Source organism: Grus americana, assembly GCF_028858705.1.
Source record: "Grus americana isolate bGruAme1 chromosome 38 unlocalized genomic scaffold, bGruAme1.mat SUPER_38_unloc_1, whole genome shotgun sequence".
In the NCBI taxonomy this organism is placed as follows: domain Eukaryota; kingdom Metazoa; phylum Chordata; class Aves; order Gruiformes; family Gruidae; genus Grus; species Grus americana.
The window spans coordinates 1-15,258 of record NW_026561326.1 but is presented as its reverse complement, the minus strand read 5'-3'; the positions used below and the strand labels follow the sequence as shown (position 1 = coordinate 15,258).

The 15,258-nt window shown below is 67.6% G+C and overlaps 4 protein-coding genes and 1 long non-coding RNA gene across 12 annotated transcripts; 3 read left to right on the top strand and 2 right to left on the bottom strand.

Moving 5' to 3' along the window:
* Positions 1–6: 6 nt before the first annotated feature.
* Positions 7–3,370, bottom strand: SEPHS2 (selenophosphate synthetase 2). Its single transcript, XM_054811537.1, has 8 exons — positions 3,100–3,370; positions 2,907–3,010; positions 1,826–1,933; positions 1,589–1,743; positions 1,428–1,518; positions 1,057–1,156; positions 744–956; positions 7–533 (listed from the first exon to the last, which is right to left on the bottom strand). Exons 1-8 carry the CDS (start codon positions 3,338–3,340, stop codon positions 301–303), a joined length of 1,245 nt encoding a protein of 414 aa, XP_054667512.1. The 5' UTR covers positions 3,341–3,370; the 3' UTR covers positions 7–300.
* Positions 3,371–3,823: 453 nt separating this feature from the next.
* Positions 3,824–6,255, top strand: SLC35A2 (solute carrier family 35 member A2). Its single transcript, XM_054811530.1, has 4 exons — positions 3,824–3,970; positions 4,901–5,083; positions 5,227–5,378; positions 5,491–6,255. Exons 1-4 carry the CDS (start codon positions 3,913–3,915, stop codon positions 6,253–6,255), a joined length of 1,158 nt encoding a protein of 385 aa, XP_054667505.1. The 5' UTR covers positions 3,824–3,912.
* Positions 6,256–6,369: 114 nt separating this feature from the next.
* LOC129200223 (uncharacterized) lies at positions 6,370–7,875 on the top strand. 5 transcript variants are annotated; one of them, XR_008574825.1, is made up of 3 exons: positions 6,370–6,453; positions 6,510–7,125; positions 7,266–7,875. It is a non-coding gene; the product is annotated as an uncharacterized LOC129200223 (long non-coding RNA). The 5 variants fall into 5 exon arrangements; XR_008574824.1 differs by having other exon boundaries at positions 6,386–6,565; positions 6,622–7,125; XR_008574827.1 differs by lacking the exon at positions 6,370–6,453 and having other exon boundaries at positions 6,493–6,565; positions 6,678–7,125.
* Positions 7,876–8,181: 306 nt separating this feature from the next.
* On the bottom strand, positions 8,182–12,823 carry PORCN (porcupine O-acyltransferase). 4 transcript variants are annotated; one of them, XM_054811540.1, is made up of 14 exons: positions 12,724–12,742; positions 12,479–12,615; positions 11,772–11,964; positions 11,170–11,213; positions 10,824–11,014; positions 10,446–10,576; positions 10,284–10,298; positions 10,056–10,181; positions 9,830–9,930; positions 9,652–9,728; positions 9,515–9,578; positions 9,033–9,118; positions 8,830–8,940; positions 8,190–8,717 (listed from the first exon to the last, which is right to left on the bottom strand). In XM_054811540.1, exons 2-14 carry the CDS (start codon positions 12,612–12,614, stop codon positions 8,616–8,618), a joined length of 1,377 nt encoding a protein of 458 aa, XP_054667515.1. In that variant the 5' UTR covers position 12,615; positions 12,724–12,742; the 3' UTR covers positions 8,190–8,615. The 4 variants fall into 4 exon arrangements, with proteins under 4 accessions (XP_054667516.1, XP_054667515.1, XP_054667513.1 ...); XM_054811539.1 differs by having other exon boundaries at positions 8,205–8,717; positions 12,719–12,823; XM_054811538.1 differs by lacking the exon at positions 12,724–12,742 and having other exon boundaries at positions 8,197–8,717; positions 12,479–12,712.
* A 308-nt stretch (positions 12,824–13,131) lies between these two features.
* On the top strand, positions 13,132–14,400 carry LOC129200224 (cyclin-dependent kinase 20-like; the record flags this gene model as incomplete). The annotated part of the gene is made up of 3 exons (XM_054811542.1): positions 13,132–13,272; positions 14,009–14,122; positions 14,212–14,400. Coding segments are annotated over exons 1-3 (378 nt in total), but the record flags the coding sequence as incomplete, so codon positions are not given.
* Positions 14,401–15,258: the final 858 nt, after the last annotated feature.

The following is a 15,258-nucleotide window of genomic DNA, read 5'->3' as shown; positions in this document are numbered from 1 at the left end:
AAATAATCACCAATTTGTTCTTTATTACCCCCATTTTTTTTTTTGGTTTTTTTTCTTTGGGGGGGGCCCCCTCCCCAAATTCCCCTCCCCCTCCCCAAAGTGGGGGGGGTCCTCGGCCCCTCCCCCCCCCCCAGGGTGGGTTTTGGGGGAGGGGCGTCACGCTGGGGGAGGGGACGGTGGGGTTTTTTTTTTTTGGGGGGGGGTTTTGACGTCTTCGCCTGCTGCTCCAGGCAAAGTCGGGGTGCTGGGGGGGGGGGGGGGGGGGATGAAGAAGGGGGGGGGGTACAGACCCCCCCCACCCTAAAATGCTCGGAGGTTCGCGGGGTCCCCCGGGGGGGTTCCGGGACTTTCCGGGGGGGCACCTCGGGGCGTGACCTCGATCAATCGGGGTTTGTCGATGACGCGAGCGCCGCGCGGTCCCTTCTCCACGATGCCGATGATCCAGGCCTGGTGCCCCTCGCCCCGGCCGGGGGATTTCAGCTCCGCGCAGAATCGGGCCGCTTGTTCCCGCGGCAGGCAGATCAGCAGCCCCCCTAAAATTTCAAGGGGACACCCCAAAATTAACCGAGACACCCCCCCAAAAAAAAAAAAAATAAAAAAATTAAACCCAATCGCTCCGGCATCGCCCCGAGGTGGAACGACGCGGCGCCGCAACGATGCGATTCCCCGCCCTCCTCCCTAATTTAAAAACACCCCCCGTTAAATTTAGGCCCCCCCCCCCCCCCCTTTTAATTTCGGGGTACCCGAAGTCTCGGGGGCGGTCCCCTGGAGCAATCCGAAGCGCGCGCCGCAGGCTTTGCTGACGGCGGCCATCTTGGCGATGACGGGGAGGTTGTGGATGACGAAGGCCACCTCCTGCCGCTGCTGCCCCGCCAGCGTCCGCGCGTGGCCCAGGATCCCGAAGCCCGTCACGTCGGTGGCCGCGTGGGCCCCGAACGCTCGCATCAACCCGGCGGCTGCGCGACAACGGGGGGGGGGGGGGGGGGGGGGGGGAGATGAGGTCGTAGGCGCGGTGATGTCACCGGGGAGGGCGCGCGCGCGCGGGCGGGGCGTTACCGGTGCGGTTGAGGGTGGCCATGCTGAACATGGCCTCCTGGTACGCCAGCTCCACCTCCTCGCGCGTCACCACCAGCTTGATCTTGTTCCAGCGCTCCGGCTGCGGGGGGGGGGGACACGCGGGGTGGGGGGGGGGACACACGTCAGGGTTGGGGACACCCCAGGGCGGGGGGGGGTTTGTGTCCCCTCAGGGGTGACTTGGGGACCCCCCCCCCCCATGGTTCTCCAGCCCCTTGGGGACAGCGGAAGCGGCGCCGTGTCCCCTCGGGACCCCCCCCAGGGGATGTTGGGGTGACTCAGGACCCCGTCCCCGTCCCCACGGTGACTCTGGGGGGGACACGGGGGACCCCCCCGTCCCCGCGGCCACTCACGTTGTCCAGCCACTGGTGCGCGCTGACGGCCACCTGCGTCCCCAAGGGCTTGGTCAGCACCAGGACGTCGCCGGGGACGGCGCTGTCAGGCCTGGGGGGGGGGGGAGGGTTGTGACACAAAGTCGGGGTGTCCCCCGCGTCCCCCGCCCCCCCCAACTCACATAATGAACTCGTTAGGCTGACAGACGACGGTGGCCACGCCCCCCACGATCACCCAGGGGTTCAGCACCGTCTGGCCGCCCGTCACCGACGTCCCCCCGTCCTCGGCCGCGTCCCGGAACCCCTTCACGATCAGCGGCATCACCTTCTCCCGCTCCTGGGGGGGGGGAGGAAATGACATCACACCCGCGCGCGCGCGTCGTGTCGTCCCCCACCGCGTCCCCCGCGCCGCGCGTCACCTCCTCCGTCATCTTCTGGCTGACGCTGAGCAGCATCAGCATGTTGTCGCACTCGGTGATGCCCATGGCGTACAGGTCGCTCAGCACGTTGGCGCAGGCGATGCGGCCCTGGAAGGGGGGGGGGGGGGATTTGGGGGGGCCCCTGGGGGTTTTGGGGGGTCTGGGGGGGGATTTGGGGTCCCCCAGGGGGTTTGGGAGGGGGGATTTAGGGTCCCCCAGGGGGTTTGGGGGCTCTGGAATGGGGTAGTTGGCCTGGGGATGGGAATTGGGGGGGGCCTGGGGTGGCATTGGGGGGGCTCCAGGGGAATTTGGGGTCCCCAGGGGGGGTGTCGGGGCAATTTGGGGCACCCCAGGGGCTCTGGAATGAGGTAGTTGGCCTGGGGATGAGATTTGGGGTCCCTGGGGGGGGGCATCAGGGGCAATTTGGGGTGCTCCAGGGAGGATTTGGGGGCTCTGGAATGGGGTAATTGGCCTGGGGATGGGAATTGGGGGGGGGGGGCCAGGGGAATTGGGGGGCCCCAGGGGGGTTTTGGGGTGTCTAAGGGGGATTTGGGGGCTCTGGAATGGGGTAGCTGGCCTGGGGATGAGGATTGGGGGGACTCCAGGGGGGCATCAGGGGCAATTTGGGGTGCCCCAGGGAGGATTTGGGGGCTCTGGAATGGGGTAATTGGCCTGGGGATGGGATTTGGGGGGTCTGGGGTGGGATTGGGGGGGCCCCAGGGGGGTTTTGGGGACTCTGGAATGGGGTAATTGGCCTGGGGATGGGATTTGGGGGGGCCCCAGGGGGAAATTTGGGGGTGCCTGGGGGGGGGGATAATTGGCCTGGGATGGAAATTGGGGTCCAGAGGGGAATTTGGGGGGCAGCCCAGGGGGCTTTTGGGGTCCCCAGGATGGGATTTGGGGGGGGGGCTGGGGTCACCCTGAGAGCTTTAGAATGGGATGGGGGGGCCGGGGGGGGGGGATTTGGGGCCCCAGGATGGGACTGGGGGGGGGGGGGGCGGGAGGTGGGGTCCCCCCGGGGGTTGGGGTACCCGGGGGGGGGTTTTGGGGTGCCCCCGGGGGTTGGGGGTTTTGGGGTTACCATCATGTAGGGATCCTCCACCAGCGGGTAGAAGAAGTCGGTGGTTTGCACCAGGGAGAGGCCGCCGTGGCGCAGCGGGATGACGCACGAGTCCAGGCCGATCCCTGCCGGGCCGGAACCGGCGGTCAAAATTGGGAAAAGGGGGGGGGTGTCCCCGCCATTCCCCCCCTCCCCGGCTCCCCCGAGGTCTCACCCAGCGCCGGGGCCCCTCCGCTCTCCGGTTCCGCTCCTTCCCCAGCACCCGGTCGTTGGCCTCCAAATCCCGCCAGGAGCCTGAGCAGCGTCTCCTGGGGGACTTTACAACCTCAGCCCCGTAATTCGCCGTAACCCGTCAATCTCCAAGCCGGGTCTAGGCCCAACGAGGCCGGTTCGAAGGGTCGGTAACCGGCGGGGCCCGGAGCGGCAGCGGCGGGGGAACCGGAGAGCGCCGCCATCTTGGTCTGCACCCGGTCGAGGGGGGCGGCACCGAGGTTAAAGGGGAGGAAGGAGGCGTGGCCACTCGCTATTGGGTAAGAGGGGAGGGGGATGGAGGCGGAGCTTGAGGGGATTGGAGGAGAAGGAGGCGGGAGGTGTTTGGAAGGGGGCGCGGCCGACGAGGCGAATGGGGATTGGGCGTTGGGTGGGGGAGAGGGAGCGGGAGGGGATTGGGTGGGAGGAGAGGGAGGGGAAGGAGGCGGGGAGAGCGGGGATTGGGTGGTGGGTGGAAAGGGGGCGTGGCCGCGCTGAAGAGTGTGGCGGGAAGGGCGCGAGGCGGCCGTTGGAAAGGGCGGGAAGGGCGCGAGGGCAGGCACTGATTGGTCGGCTGACCGAAGGGGCGGGGCGGGGCGGTGTCCCCGGGCGGAGTCCTCCAAAGGCTCCTCTCTAGCCGGTTCACCCCCCCCCTTTCTCTCTATGCTCCCCCCCCTCCGCCGCTCTGGGCGGTGCCGCTCCGTGGCCGGACCCGGACCCGGATGCGGATGTGACGCACAATGCGGAAGTGCCGCGCCGTAGCCGGGCAGGTGCCACCATGGCAGCGGCGGGAGCGGGGGGCGGCGGCGGCAGCGTCAACCCGGGGCCGTCGGCAGGTGAGGGGAGAGGGGGGGGGGGAGAGAGGCTGGGGGCCGCGATGGGGCGGAGTTGGGGGGGCTGTGGGGCAGCGTGAGGGGGTTTGGGGGGGCTATAGGGCGGAGTTGGGGGGCTGGAGGGGCTGTGGGGCGGATTTGGGGGGCTGTGGGCAGAGTTGGGGGGCTGTGGGGCAGACTTGGGGGGGCTATAGGACAGCGTGAGGAGGTTTGGGGGGCTATAGGGCAGATTTGGGGGGCTGTGGGGCAGAGTAGGGGGGCTGGAGGGTGGAGTTGGGGGATTATAGAGCAGTATAAGGGGGTTTGGGGGGGCTATAGGGCAGAGTTGGGGGGCTGGAGGGGCTGTGGGGTGGAGTTGGGGGGCTATAGGGCAGTGTAAGGGGGTTTGGGGGGGCTATAGGGCGGATTTGGGGGGCTGTGGGGTGGAGTTGGGGGGCTGTGGGGCAGAGTTGGGGGGCTATAGGGGAGCTTAAGGGGGTTTGGGGGGGCTGTGGGGCGGATTTGGGGGGCTGTGGGGCAGAGTGGGGGGCTGTAGGGCAGTGTGAGGGGGTTTGGGGGGCTATAGGGTGGATTTGGGGGGGCTGGAGGGTGGAGTTGGGGGGTTATAGAGCAGTATAAGGGGGTTTGGGGGGGCTGTGGGGGGGAGTTGGGGGGCTATAGGGCAGCTTAAGGGGGTTTGGGGGGGCTATAGGGTGGAGTTGGGGGGCTGGAGGGGCTGTGGGGTGGAATGGGGGGTTATGGGGGGGCTGGGGGGTGGAGTAGGGGGGGCTGGGCAGGCCGTGGGGCAGAAGTGGGGGGGCCGTGGGGCAGCGTAAGGGGGTTTGGGGGGGCTGTAGGGCCGAGCAGAGCGGCTGAGGAAGGCTCTAGGGCAGGTTTGGGGGGGGGGTGGGGGTGTCGCCGTGGGGCAGCCCCAGTGACGTCACCCGCGGGCAGTGTCGCGACGGGTGAAGTACGCCAGCCTGGGGGTGCTGGTGGTGCAGAACGCTTCGTTGGTGCTGAGCATCCGCTACGTGCGCACGCTGCCCGGGGACCGCTTCCTGCCCACCACCGCCGTCGTCGCGGCCGAGGCGATGAAGGGCGCCGCCTGCCTCTTCCTCCTCCTCCTCCAACACCGCGGTGAGAAAAACCGAGGCGGGGGCCGGCGACGCGAAAAAAACCCGCCCGTCGCGGCGGCGATGTCACCCGGCGGCGTGACGTCACCCGACGGGGGCGGGGGGGGGGGGGGGGGGCGGGTGTGGCGTTTTCTCCGTCCCTTCCAGGCAGCGTCCGTCAGACGGCGGCGACGCTGCGCGAGGCGGTGGTGGGGCAGTACGGCGACACGCTGCGCCTGGCCGTGCCCTCCCTCGTCTACACGCTCCAGAACAACCTCCAGTACGTCGCCATCTCCAACCTCCCCGCCGCAACCTTCCAGGTGGGAACGCCGAACCGGCTTAACGACGCGACGACGTCACGGCGACCGCGCTTTCCGTCACCGCCACGTCGTTTTTTTTGGGGTTTTTTTTTTTTTTTTCCCTTCCTCGTAGGTCACGTACCAGTTAAAAATCCTGACGACGGCGCTTTTCTCCGTCCTGCTGCTGGGCACCTCGCTGTCGCGGTCGCAGTGGGCGTCGCTCGCCCTCCTCTTCGCCGGAGTCGCGCTGGTTCAGGCCGAACAAGCCCGCGGCGGTGGCGGCGCCGCCGCGCCGGGGGTTTCGCCGCAACCGCCCGAAGGTCCCCGTCAAAGTTACGCGGTGGGTTTGGCGGCGGTGGCGGCTTCCTGCCTGTCGTCTGGTTTCGCCGGCGTTTATTTCGAGCGGTTGTTGAAAACCTCCGGCGGTTCCATCTGGCTCCGTAACGTCCAACTGGGCGCGGTGGGGACGGCGGTAGGTTTGGCCGCCATGTTCGTCGTCGAAGGATCTTCCGTCGCAACTTTGGGGTTTTTTTACGGTTACAACCCGGCCGTTTGGGCGGTCGTGGTGAATCAAGCCGCCGGCGGGTTGTTGGTCGCCGTCGTGGTCCGTTACGCCGATAATATCTTGAAGGGTTTCGCTACGGCGCTCTCCATCTTGGCGTCCACCGTCGCGTCCGTTCATCTCTTCGGTTTCCGACCCGGCGTCGCGTTTTTGGCCGGTACCGCCATGGTCCTGTTCGCCGTTTACCTCTACGGGCGACCGCGCCGAGGCGGCGATGGCGGCAGCGGCGGCGACGCGGGACGGCGGCGACACGGCGGCGGCGGCGATGATGGCGGCGGCGGCGGCGGCGACGCGGGATGGCGGCAGGAGGGTGGCGGCAAGTCAGTGGGGGCGTGAGGGGTTTTTTTTGGGGGGGGGAGGGGGGGGTGTTTTCTCGCCCCTCCCCCCCCACCATGCCCCGCCCCGCCCCCCCTCGGATGGGAGGGGGAGGGGAAAGTGTGGGGGGAGGGGGGAGGGAGGGGTTCGTTAGGAGGAGGGGGTTCGTTAGGTGGTGGGGAGGAGTCGAGGTGGTGGAGGGTTGTTGAGGCTCGTTAGGTGGCGGGGACCCATTGGGGTTCGTTAGGTGGTGGAGACCCATTAAGGTTCGTTAGGTGGTGGAGGGTCATTAAGGCTCGTTAGGTGGCGGGGACCCATTGGGGTTCGTTAGGTGGTGGAGACCCATTAAGGTTCGTTAGGTGGCGGAGACCCATTAAGGTTCGTTAGGTGGCGGGGGCCCATTAGGGTTCGTTAGGTGGTGGAGGGTCATTAAGGCTCGTTAGATGGTGGAGGGTCATTAAGGCTCGTTAGGTGGCGGGGACCCATTAGGGTTCGTTAGGTGGTGGAGGGTCATTAGGGTTCGTTAGGTGGTGGAGGGTCATTAGGGTTCGTTAGGTGGTGGAGACCCATTAAGGTTCGTTAGGTGGCGGGGGCCCATTAGGGTTCGTTAGGTGGTGGAGGGTCATTAAGGCTCGTTAGGTGGTGGGGACCCATTGGGGTTCGTTAGGTGGTGGAGACCCATTAAGGTTCGTTAGGTGGTGGAGACCCATTAAGGTTCGTTAGGTGGCGGGGGCCCATTAGGGTTCGTTAGGTGGTGGAGGGTCATTAAGGCTCGTTAGGTGGCGGAGACCCATTAAGGTTCGTTAGGTGGCGGGGGCCCATTAGGGTTCGTTAGGTGGTGGAGGGTCATTAAGGCTCGTTAGGTGGCGGGGACCCATTGGGGTTCGTTAGGTGGCGGGGACCCATTAGGGCTCGTTAGGTGGCAGGGACCCATCAGGGCTCGTTAGGTGGCGGGGACCCATTAGGGTTCGTTAGGTGGCGGGGACCCATTAGGGTGCGTTAGGTGGTGGGGACCCATTGGGGTTCATTAGGTGGTGGAGGGTCATTAAGGTTCGTTAGGTGGTGGGGACCCATCAGGGCTCGTTAGGTGGCGGGGACTCATTAAGGTTCATTTGGTGATTGAGGTCCCAGATTTTGGGGTTCATTAGAGGATGAAGACTCGTTAAGGTTCGGTAGAGGATGGAGACTCATTAAGGTTCGTTAGGTGGCGGGGACCCATGGGGGTTCATTAGCGCATGGGGCCTCGTTAAAGTTCATTTGGTGATCGGGGTCTCAGATTTCGGGGCTCGTTAGGGGATGGAGACTCATTAAGGCAGTGCCAGCCCCTGAGGTGCGGGTTAACGAGGTTTGGGGGGGGGGGCTCGTTAGGGGCTCCCTCGTTAGGGGCTCCGGGCCGGCCCCTCCCCCCCCGGGATGTACAGATTTTATAGGGGGGGAGGGGGGGGGGGCGCGGCGCGTTTTTAACTGTCAATCGGGGCTAATAAAAGTGGATTTGGTTAACGGCCGCGTGCTGGGGGGCACTAACCCCACTAACACCCCCTATAGGACCCTATAGGACCCTATAGAATCATATAGAGCCCTATAGAATCATATAGAGCCCTATAGAACCCTATAGAGCCCTATAGAATCCAGAGGGACACCCCCCCCAGCTGCCATAAGGTCCCTCTGGGCACCATAAAGACCCTCCCTGGGGTCATATAGGATCCATAGGGACCCACCTTGGGCCTATAGGATCCATAGGGAGCCCCCCGCCCTGCTCGGGGACGTATAGGATCCATAGGGTCGCCCTCAGCCCCGGGGTGTGTCTCTCTCTCTTGCAGGTCTCCCTCCAAGGACAAGGGCTCCTGAGGGGATCAGCTGCCCGGGCCCTATAGGGGCCGTATGGACGCCCAAGGCCCTATAGGGGCTATACGTACCCCCCCCCCCCCCCGCCCCTATAGGGGCTCTATAGGCGCCTCCGCACACTCCACAGGGGCTCCGAGGCCCCAGCCCTATAGGGGCCCCCGTGGCTTCTTCCCCCCCCCCCCTCCCCCGGCCAATATCGCGGTTTAATTTTTTTTTTGGGGGGTGAATTAAGACGATTCTGGTAAAGAACCGGCCCTAAAGATTCTATAGGGGGAGGTGGGAGCCGCCGCGCATGCGCCGCTAAGCCCCGCCCACCTCGCCCTCCCATTGGCCGGTGAGGCAGGAGTGGGCGGGAACCAGCGAGCAGAGGGTTTTTTATTGGTCCTGGAGCGGCCGCGGAGACGGAAAGACCATAGAGAAGAGCCTCCCGGCAGCCTAGAAGGGCCCCGGGTGGGGGAAAGAGCGGCCGGTCTCTATGGTGATCCCCCCCTCCCTTCCCAGTGCTCCCAGTCCCTTCCCAGTGCTCCCAGTTGCCCTCAGCGCAGGAGGCAGGCGAGCACCCAGCAGCCCAGCGTCACCCAGTGGCTGGCCCAGTTCAGCTCCGACCATTTCCGGATGGTGTAGGACATCCCATAACCCTGAGGGTGGGGGGGACGACACAAAAATGGCGTCGGGGCGGGGGGGCACAAAACCCACCCCAAAACGCAGAATTTGGGGGGAATTCGGGGGGGGAGGTTTGGGGTTCCCCACCTGCTCCTCCACGGTGTCGTCGGCCTCCACGTCGAAGAGGGCCCCCAGGTAGGAGAGGTGGAAGAGGGCGACGGCCCCCAGCGCCCCGTTCAGCCCCCGCACCCACAGCGCCTGCGGGGAAAGGGGGGGGGGGGGGAAGGTGTGGGGAGGGGGTGGAGCCTCCAGAGGCCCCGCCCACCACCACGCCCCGCCCAGGCGCTCACGTCCTTGTGGCGGTGGGCGCAGCCGGGGGGGCAGCGCTTGGAGAGGACGCAGGCGTCGAAGATGGCGGCCAGGCGCTGGCGCAGCACTGGGGGGGGGAAGGGGCGGGGTCACCGGCTCAGGCCACGCCCACCCAGAGTTTAGCCCCGCCCATATCCCCCTAGCTCTGCCCACTCCCTCCAGGCTCCACCCACACTCATTTAGCCCCACCCACACCAGGCTCCACCCACAGCCTTAGCCCCACCCACCCTTCCAGGCTCCGCCCACACTTAGCCCCGCCCACACCCTCCAGGCTCCACCCACCCCAAGCCCCTCCCACATCCCACGAAGCCCCGCCTCCCCCTTTAGACTCCACCCCTTCCCACTCCCCCATTCTCTCCCTTCCCCTTCGCCCCGCCCCCTGCCCCTTCACCCCGCCCCCTTCCCCTTCGCCCCGCCCCCTTCCCCTTCGCCCCGCCCCCTTTCTTAAAGGGCCAGCGCTGACCGTGCTCCACGTAGGTGATGAGGCCGAGGGAGAGGAGGACGGCGGCCAGGTGGAAGCTCAGACCCTGGGGGAGGGGTTTGGGGGGTGTCAGGGGGGTTTTGGGGGGGCCGGGGAGTCGGGGGGGGGGGGTGTCTCACGTGGAGGAGGGCGCTGGCCGCGTAGGTGCCCAGCACGGCGGCGAAGGTCCCCAGGCGTCGCGCGGTCTGGAAGACGTCTGGCAACCCCGGCGACACCAGTTAAACCAGTAACGATCCCCCCCCGCACCGCTCCCAGTCCCTCCCAGTAACCCCTCCCAGTCCCTCCCAGTCGGCTCACAGGTGTGCAGCCAGCGCGACATGGGCAGGTTCCAATTGGTGACGACGTCGGCCATGGAACGCGGCAGCTCCACGCGCAATGGCCGCGACACCGCCAGGTCCCTGGAAGGGGGGCGTGGGGGAACGACGATGATGTCACCGCGTGTACACACACACACCCCCCCCAAAAAAAAATGGGGACACCCCCCTCACCCCCTTTTTTTTTTCTTTTTTTTGTTTTCACTCACCAGCGGAGGTTGTCGTGGTGCAGGGACGCTCCGGAGCCGGCCAGCGTGGCGGTGGCTTCCGAGAGAAAAGCCACGAAGTAGTTGCTGAAGTGGAAGGAGAGGGCGCTCTCGTAGGCGCGCAGCCACCTGCAAAAGCGGGGGACACACACACCCCCCCGAAATGTAGGCGGCCCCCCCAAATAATCCCCCGCCCACCGTACCCCCCAAAATTCAGCCCCCCCCTCTCACCTAGCCAAGACGCTCCTGGGCGGCAGCGAGGGAAGCAGAGACGGTCGGCGCGGGGGTTTGTTGGGATCCCCGGGGTGGGGTTTTGGGGGTATCTAAAAAGGGGGGGGCGGGGGGGTTTGGGGGTCCCCCCCGGGGGGTTTTTTTTGGGGGGGGGGGGCTCACCGGCGCAGGGCGCGGGCGCCGTAGAGCGGGAGGAGGCAGGAGAAGAGGAAGGGCGCCAGGCAGGTGGAGACCAGGAGGCAGAGCAGGGCCAGCCCCAGGCTGCGCAGCCCCTTGCGGGCCCAGGCCGCGCTCTGGGAAGTGGGGGGGGACAGGGAGAGAGATCGGGGGGGGACCCCCAAACCCTAGGGACCCCCCCAACGCCCACACGCATCCCCCCGAATACACCCAGGTGCCCCCCAAAACCCTCCTACCCCCCCCAAGTCCCCCTTCCCCATCCCTCGATGCCTCCCCCCCCCCCCAAAAAATCCCCTTCCCCCCCCTCCTCCCCGCCGTGTCCCATGTCCCCCCGTGTGTCCCCCCCGTCCCCCCTCCCCGTACCAGGGGGGGCCCCTCGACGGCCCGCAGGTACGCCCCAAAAGGTTCCCAGGGCCCGAAGACGACGGAGCCGGGGGAGCAGAGGTACCCCAAAACCTGGGCGGGGGAGGGCTCCCCCCCCCACGCCCCCCCGGCCCCCCGATCCAGGTCGAAGCCCAGCGAGACGGCCTTCATCGCCACCACCATCTGCGCCCCTGAGCACCCCCGAATCAGGGAAAGGGGGTGGGGGGGGCACCCCGAAATATGGGGGGCCTCCCCCCCCAAGGGATTCAGGTGTCTGGGGAAAGGGGGGGCACCCCCCAAAGGAAGGGGAAGGGCGGGGAGGGCACCCCGGGGTGCGGGGTCTCACCTCGCATCTTGTGCCAGGTGACGGTGTCCACCATGTGCAGCTCCCTGCAGGGTGGGGGGGGCTCCCAGTTACTCCCAGTTACTCCCAGTTACTCCCAGTTACTCCCAGTGCTCCTCCAGTTTCACAGCAAGGCTCCCAGTGCCCGCCCCAGTCTCCCTCCCCCCCAATGCTCTCTCAGTCCTTCCCAGTTACTCCCAGTTCACCTCCCAGTTACCTCCGGTGCCCTCAATCCCCTCCTCAGTACCCCTACTTTCTCCCCCAGTGCCCCCCAGTATCCACCCAGTGCTCCCCAGTCCCCCTAATTTCCCTCCCAGTAGCCACCCAGTGCCCCCAGTCCCCCCCTACAGCGCTCCCAATCCCCCTCCCAGTCCCCCCCAGCATCCCCAATCCCCCCTCCCAGTGCCCCCAATCCCCCCCCACTCCCCTCCCAGTCCCTCCCAGTGCCCCCAATCCCCCCCCAACTCCCATCCCAGTCCCCCCCAGTGCCCCCAACTCCCCTCCCAGTGCCCCAAATCCCCCCCCCCAATCCCTTCCCAGTCCCTCCAATCCTCCCCAACTCCCCTCCCAGTCCCTCCCAGTACTCCCAGTCCCCCTCCCCGTACCCCATCAGGAGGTAGCTGAGGGCAGCCAGGGCGAGGCAGAGCCCGCGCTGGGCCCGGGCCCGGCTCAGCAGGAGGGTGAGGGCGCAGAGCCCGCTCAGCAGGGCCACCCACAGCGCCTGCGCCCCGAAGAAATGGTGCAGGGCCAGCAGGCCCCCCGCCGCCGCCCCCGCGTGCTTCCCCCCCCGCGGCAGCGCTGCGCACGCCGACAGCGGGGGGGGTGTCAGCCGGAGCAGGAGGGGGGGGGGTGTGGGGTGTGTGTGCTCCCCCAATGTCTGTGCACCCCCAAACTCCTGGGTCCCCCCCTCCCCCAGACACCTTAAGCCCCTGCCCCCCCAGATGCCCAGGGACCCCCAAACTCCTGGGTCCTCCCCTCCCCCAGACACCTTAACCCCCTGCCCCCCCGGATGCCTGGGGACCCCCAAACTCCTGCCCCCCCCAGACACCTTAACCCCCTGCCCCCCCAGATGCCTGGGCCCCCCCTCCCCCAGACACCTTAACCCCCTGCCCCCCCGGATGCCTGGGGACCCCCAAACTCCTGGGTCCCCCCCCTCCCCCAGACACCTTAACCCCCTGCCCCCCCTGGATGCCTGGGGACCCCCAAACTCCTGCCCACCCCCCTCAATGCCCAGATCCCCTCAAAACTCCTGGGATTCGTATGTGTGGCCCCCAAACCCCCCCCACCCCGCCACCGCCGCCGCCCCACTCACGCAGCCGGTGCAGCAGCCGGGCCCCCAGACAGAGCAGCAGCAGCGGCCAGAGCTGAGCCAGGCCCTGCCGGGCCGTCGGTACCACACAGCCGGGCAGAACCTGCGCCGCGAACTCACGGGGCGGCAACGCCGCCATCCTAAGGGACATATACACACACACACACACGGGTCGGGGATCGTGGAGACCCCCACTTCGGGATCCTCCGTGGGTCCCACCCCGGACCCCACAGACCCCCGCACCTCACCCGGCGCCGCCGCCGTCTGCCCGCGCTGAGGGAAAGCGACGGCGGCGGCCTGAGGAGAAAGGGGCGGAGCCTTCTTACCGACCAATCACAGCCCGCTCTCCCTCCCCGCGCAGACCGAACGGCCAATTAGAACGCGGCGCGGCTAAATGGCGGTGGAAGACGGGGCAGCCGTTGCTAAGGGCGGGATTTGGTTGCCGGGGAGCGGGGGATGCCGGTCGCAGGGGGGGCGGGGTTTGGTTGTCAGGGGCGTGGCCTGGTTGCTAGGAGCGGAGCGCCGTTGCCAGGCAGCGGGAAGTGGGTTGCTAGGGGGCGTGGCCTGGTTGCCAGGGGCGGGGCGCGGTTTCCAGGCACCGCCAGGTACCTTGAGGGGGGGCGCCGCGCGGTGCATTGTGGGCATTGGGGGGGGGTCGGTCCTCCAGCATCCCACAATCCCCCGCTCCTTTCCGCTCCCGTTTGTTCCCAGTAACAACCAGTATGGACCAGTACATCATACTGGGCCGCATCGGGGAGGGCGCCCACGGCGTCGTCTTCAAGGCCAAGGACAGGGAGGTGGGGCTGGGGTGGGGGTGGGGGGGCGCGCTGGGACGCTTTTGGGGGGGTTTGGGGGGGCTGAGGGCCTGTGAGGGGCCTGTGGGGGCCTGAGGGGGCCTGGGGGGGGTGGGTGGGGGTCTGGGGGGGGTTCTGGGGGTCTGGGGGGGGGGGTTTGGGGGGGCTGAGGGCTTGTGAGGGGCCTGGAGGGGCCTGTGGAGGCCTGAGGGGGCCTGGGGGGGGTTCTGGGGGTCTGGGGGGGGGGTTTGGGGGGGCTGAGGGCCGGTAAGGGGCCTGGAGGGGCCTGAGGGGGCCTGGGGGGGGGTTCTGGGGGTCTGGGGGGGGGGTTTGGGGGGGCTGAGGGCTTGTGAGGGGCCTGAGGGGTTCTGGGGGGGGTTTGGGGGGTCTGGGGGGGGGTTCTGGGGGGGGGTTTGGGGGTCTGGGGGGGGGTTTGGGGGGGCTGAGGGCCTGTGAGGGGCCTGAGGGGGCCTGGGGGGGGTTCTGGGGGTCTGGGGGGGGTTTGGGGGGGGCTGAGGGCTTGTGAGGGGCCTGTGGAGGCCTGGGGGGGGTTCTGGGGGGGGTTTGGGGGTCTGGGGGGGGTTTGGGGGGGCTGAGGGCCTGTGAGGGGCCTGTGGGGGCCTGAGGGGGCCTGTGGGGGGGGTTGGGGGTCTGGGGGGGGTTTGGGGGTCTGGGGGGGGTTCTGGGGGTCTGGGCCCCCCCAAAAACACCCCCCCTCGTGTGTGTGTGTCCCCCCCAGACAGGAGAGACGGTGGCCCTGAAGAAGGTCCCCCTGCGGCGCCCCGAAGAGGGGGTGCCCCCCCAAACCCTGCGGGAGATCAAAGCCCTGAGGGAAATCGAGGATCACCCCCATGTAAGTGCCCCCCACCCCCCAAATCTTGCGGTGTGTCCCCCCCCCCCCCTTTTTTTTAACATCGGGGTGTCCTATCCCCCCCCCCCCAGGTTGTCCGTCTCCGCGCCGCCTTCGCCCAGGGTCCCGCCGTCGTCCTGGCCTTCGATTTCCTGGTGGGGGATTTGGGGGGGCTCCTGAGGGCCACCCCGGCCCCCCTGTCCCCCCCCCGCGTCCGCGCGTTGCTGGCCATGACCTTGAGGGGGCTGGGGCACTGCCACCGCCAGCGCATCCTCCATCGGGTGAGGGCACCCCAAAATCGGGGGGGGGGGGAAGCACCCTGAAATATTGGGGGGCACCCTGAAATATTTGAGGGAGGAACTTTAAAATTTTTAGAGGGGGGGCCCAGGAGGTTGGGGGGGGGGCCCAGGAGTTTGGGGGGGGCAGGAGTTTGGGGGGGGCAGGAGTTTGGGGGGGGGACCCGGAGGTTGGGGGACCCAGGAATTTGGGGGGGCAGGAGTTTGGGGGACCCGGAGTTTGGAGGGGGGACCCAGGAGTTTGGGGGGGGACCCAGGAATTTGGGGGGGCAGGAGTTTGGGGGGGGGACCCAGGAATTTGGGGGGGGGGACCCAGGGGTTTGGGGGGGGACCCAGGAGGTTGGGGGGGGGGACCCAGGAGGTTGGGGGACCCAGGAATTTGGGGGGGCAGGAGTTTGGGGGACCCGGAGTTTGGAGGGGGGACCCAGGAGTTTGGGGGGGGACCCAGGAATTTGGGGGACCCAGGAGTTTGGGGGGGGGACCCAGGAGTTTGGGGGGCTCCAGGGGTTTGGGGGGGGGACCCAGGGGTTTGGGGGGGGGACCCAGGAATTTGGGGACCCAGGAGGTTGGGGGGGGGACCCAGGAATTTGGGGGGGACCCAGGAATTTGGGGACCCAGGAATTTGGGGGGGGGACCCAGGAATTTGGGGGGGGGGACCCAGGAGGTTGGGGGGACCCAGGAGTTTGGGGGACCCAGGAGTTTGGGGGGGGACCCAGGAATTTGGGGGGGACCCAGGAATTTGGGGGACCCAGGAGTTTGGAGGAGGGACCCAAGAGTTTGGGGGACCCAGGAGTTTGGGGGAGCAGGATTTTGGGGGACACCCAGGAATTTTTGGGGGGGGGG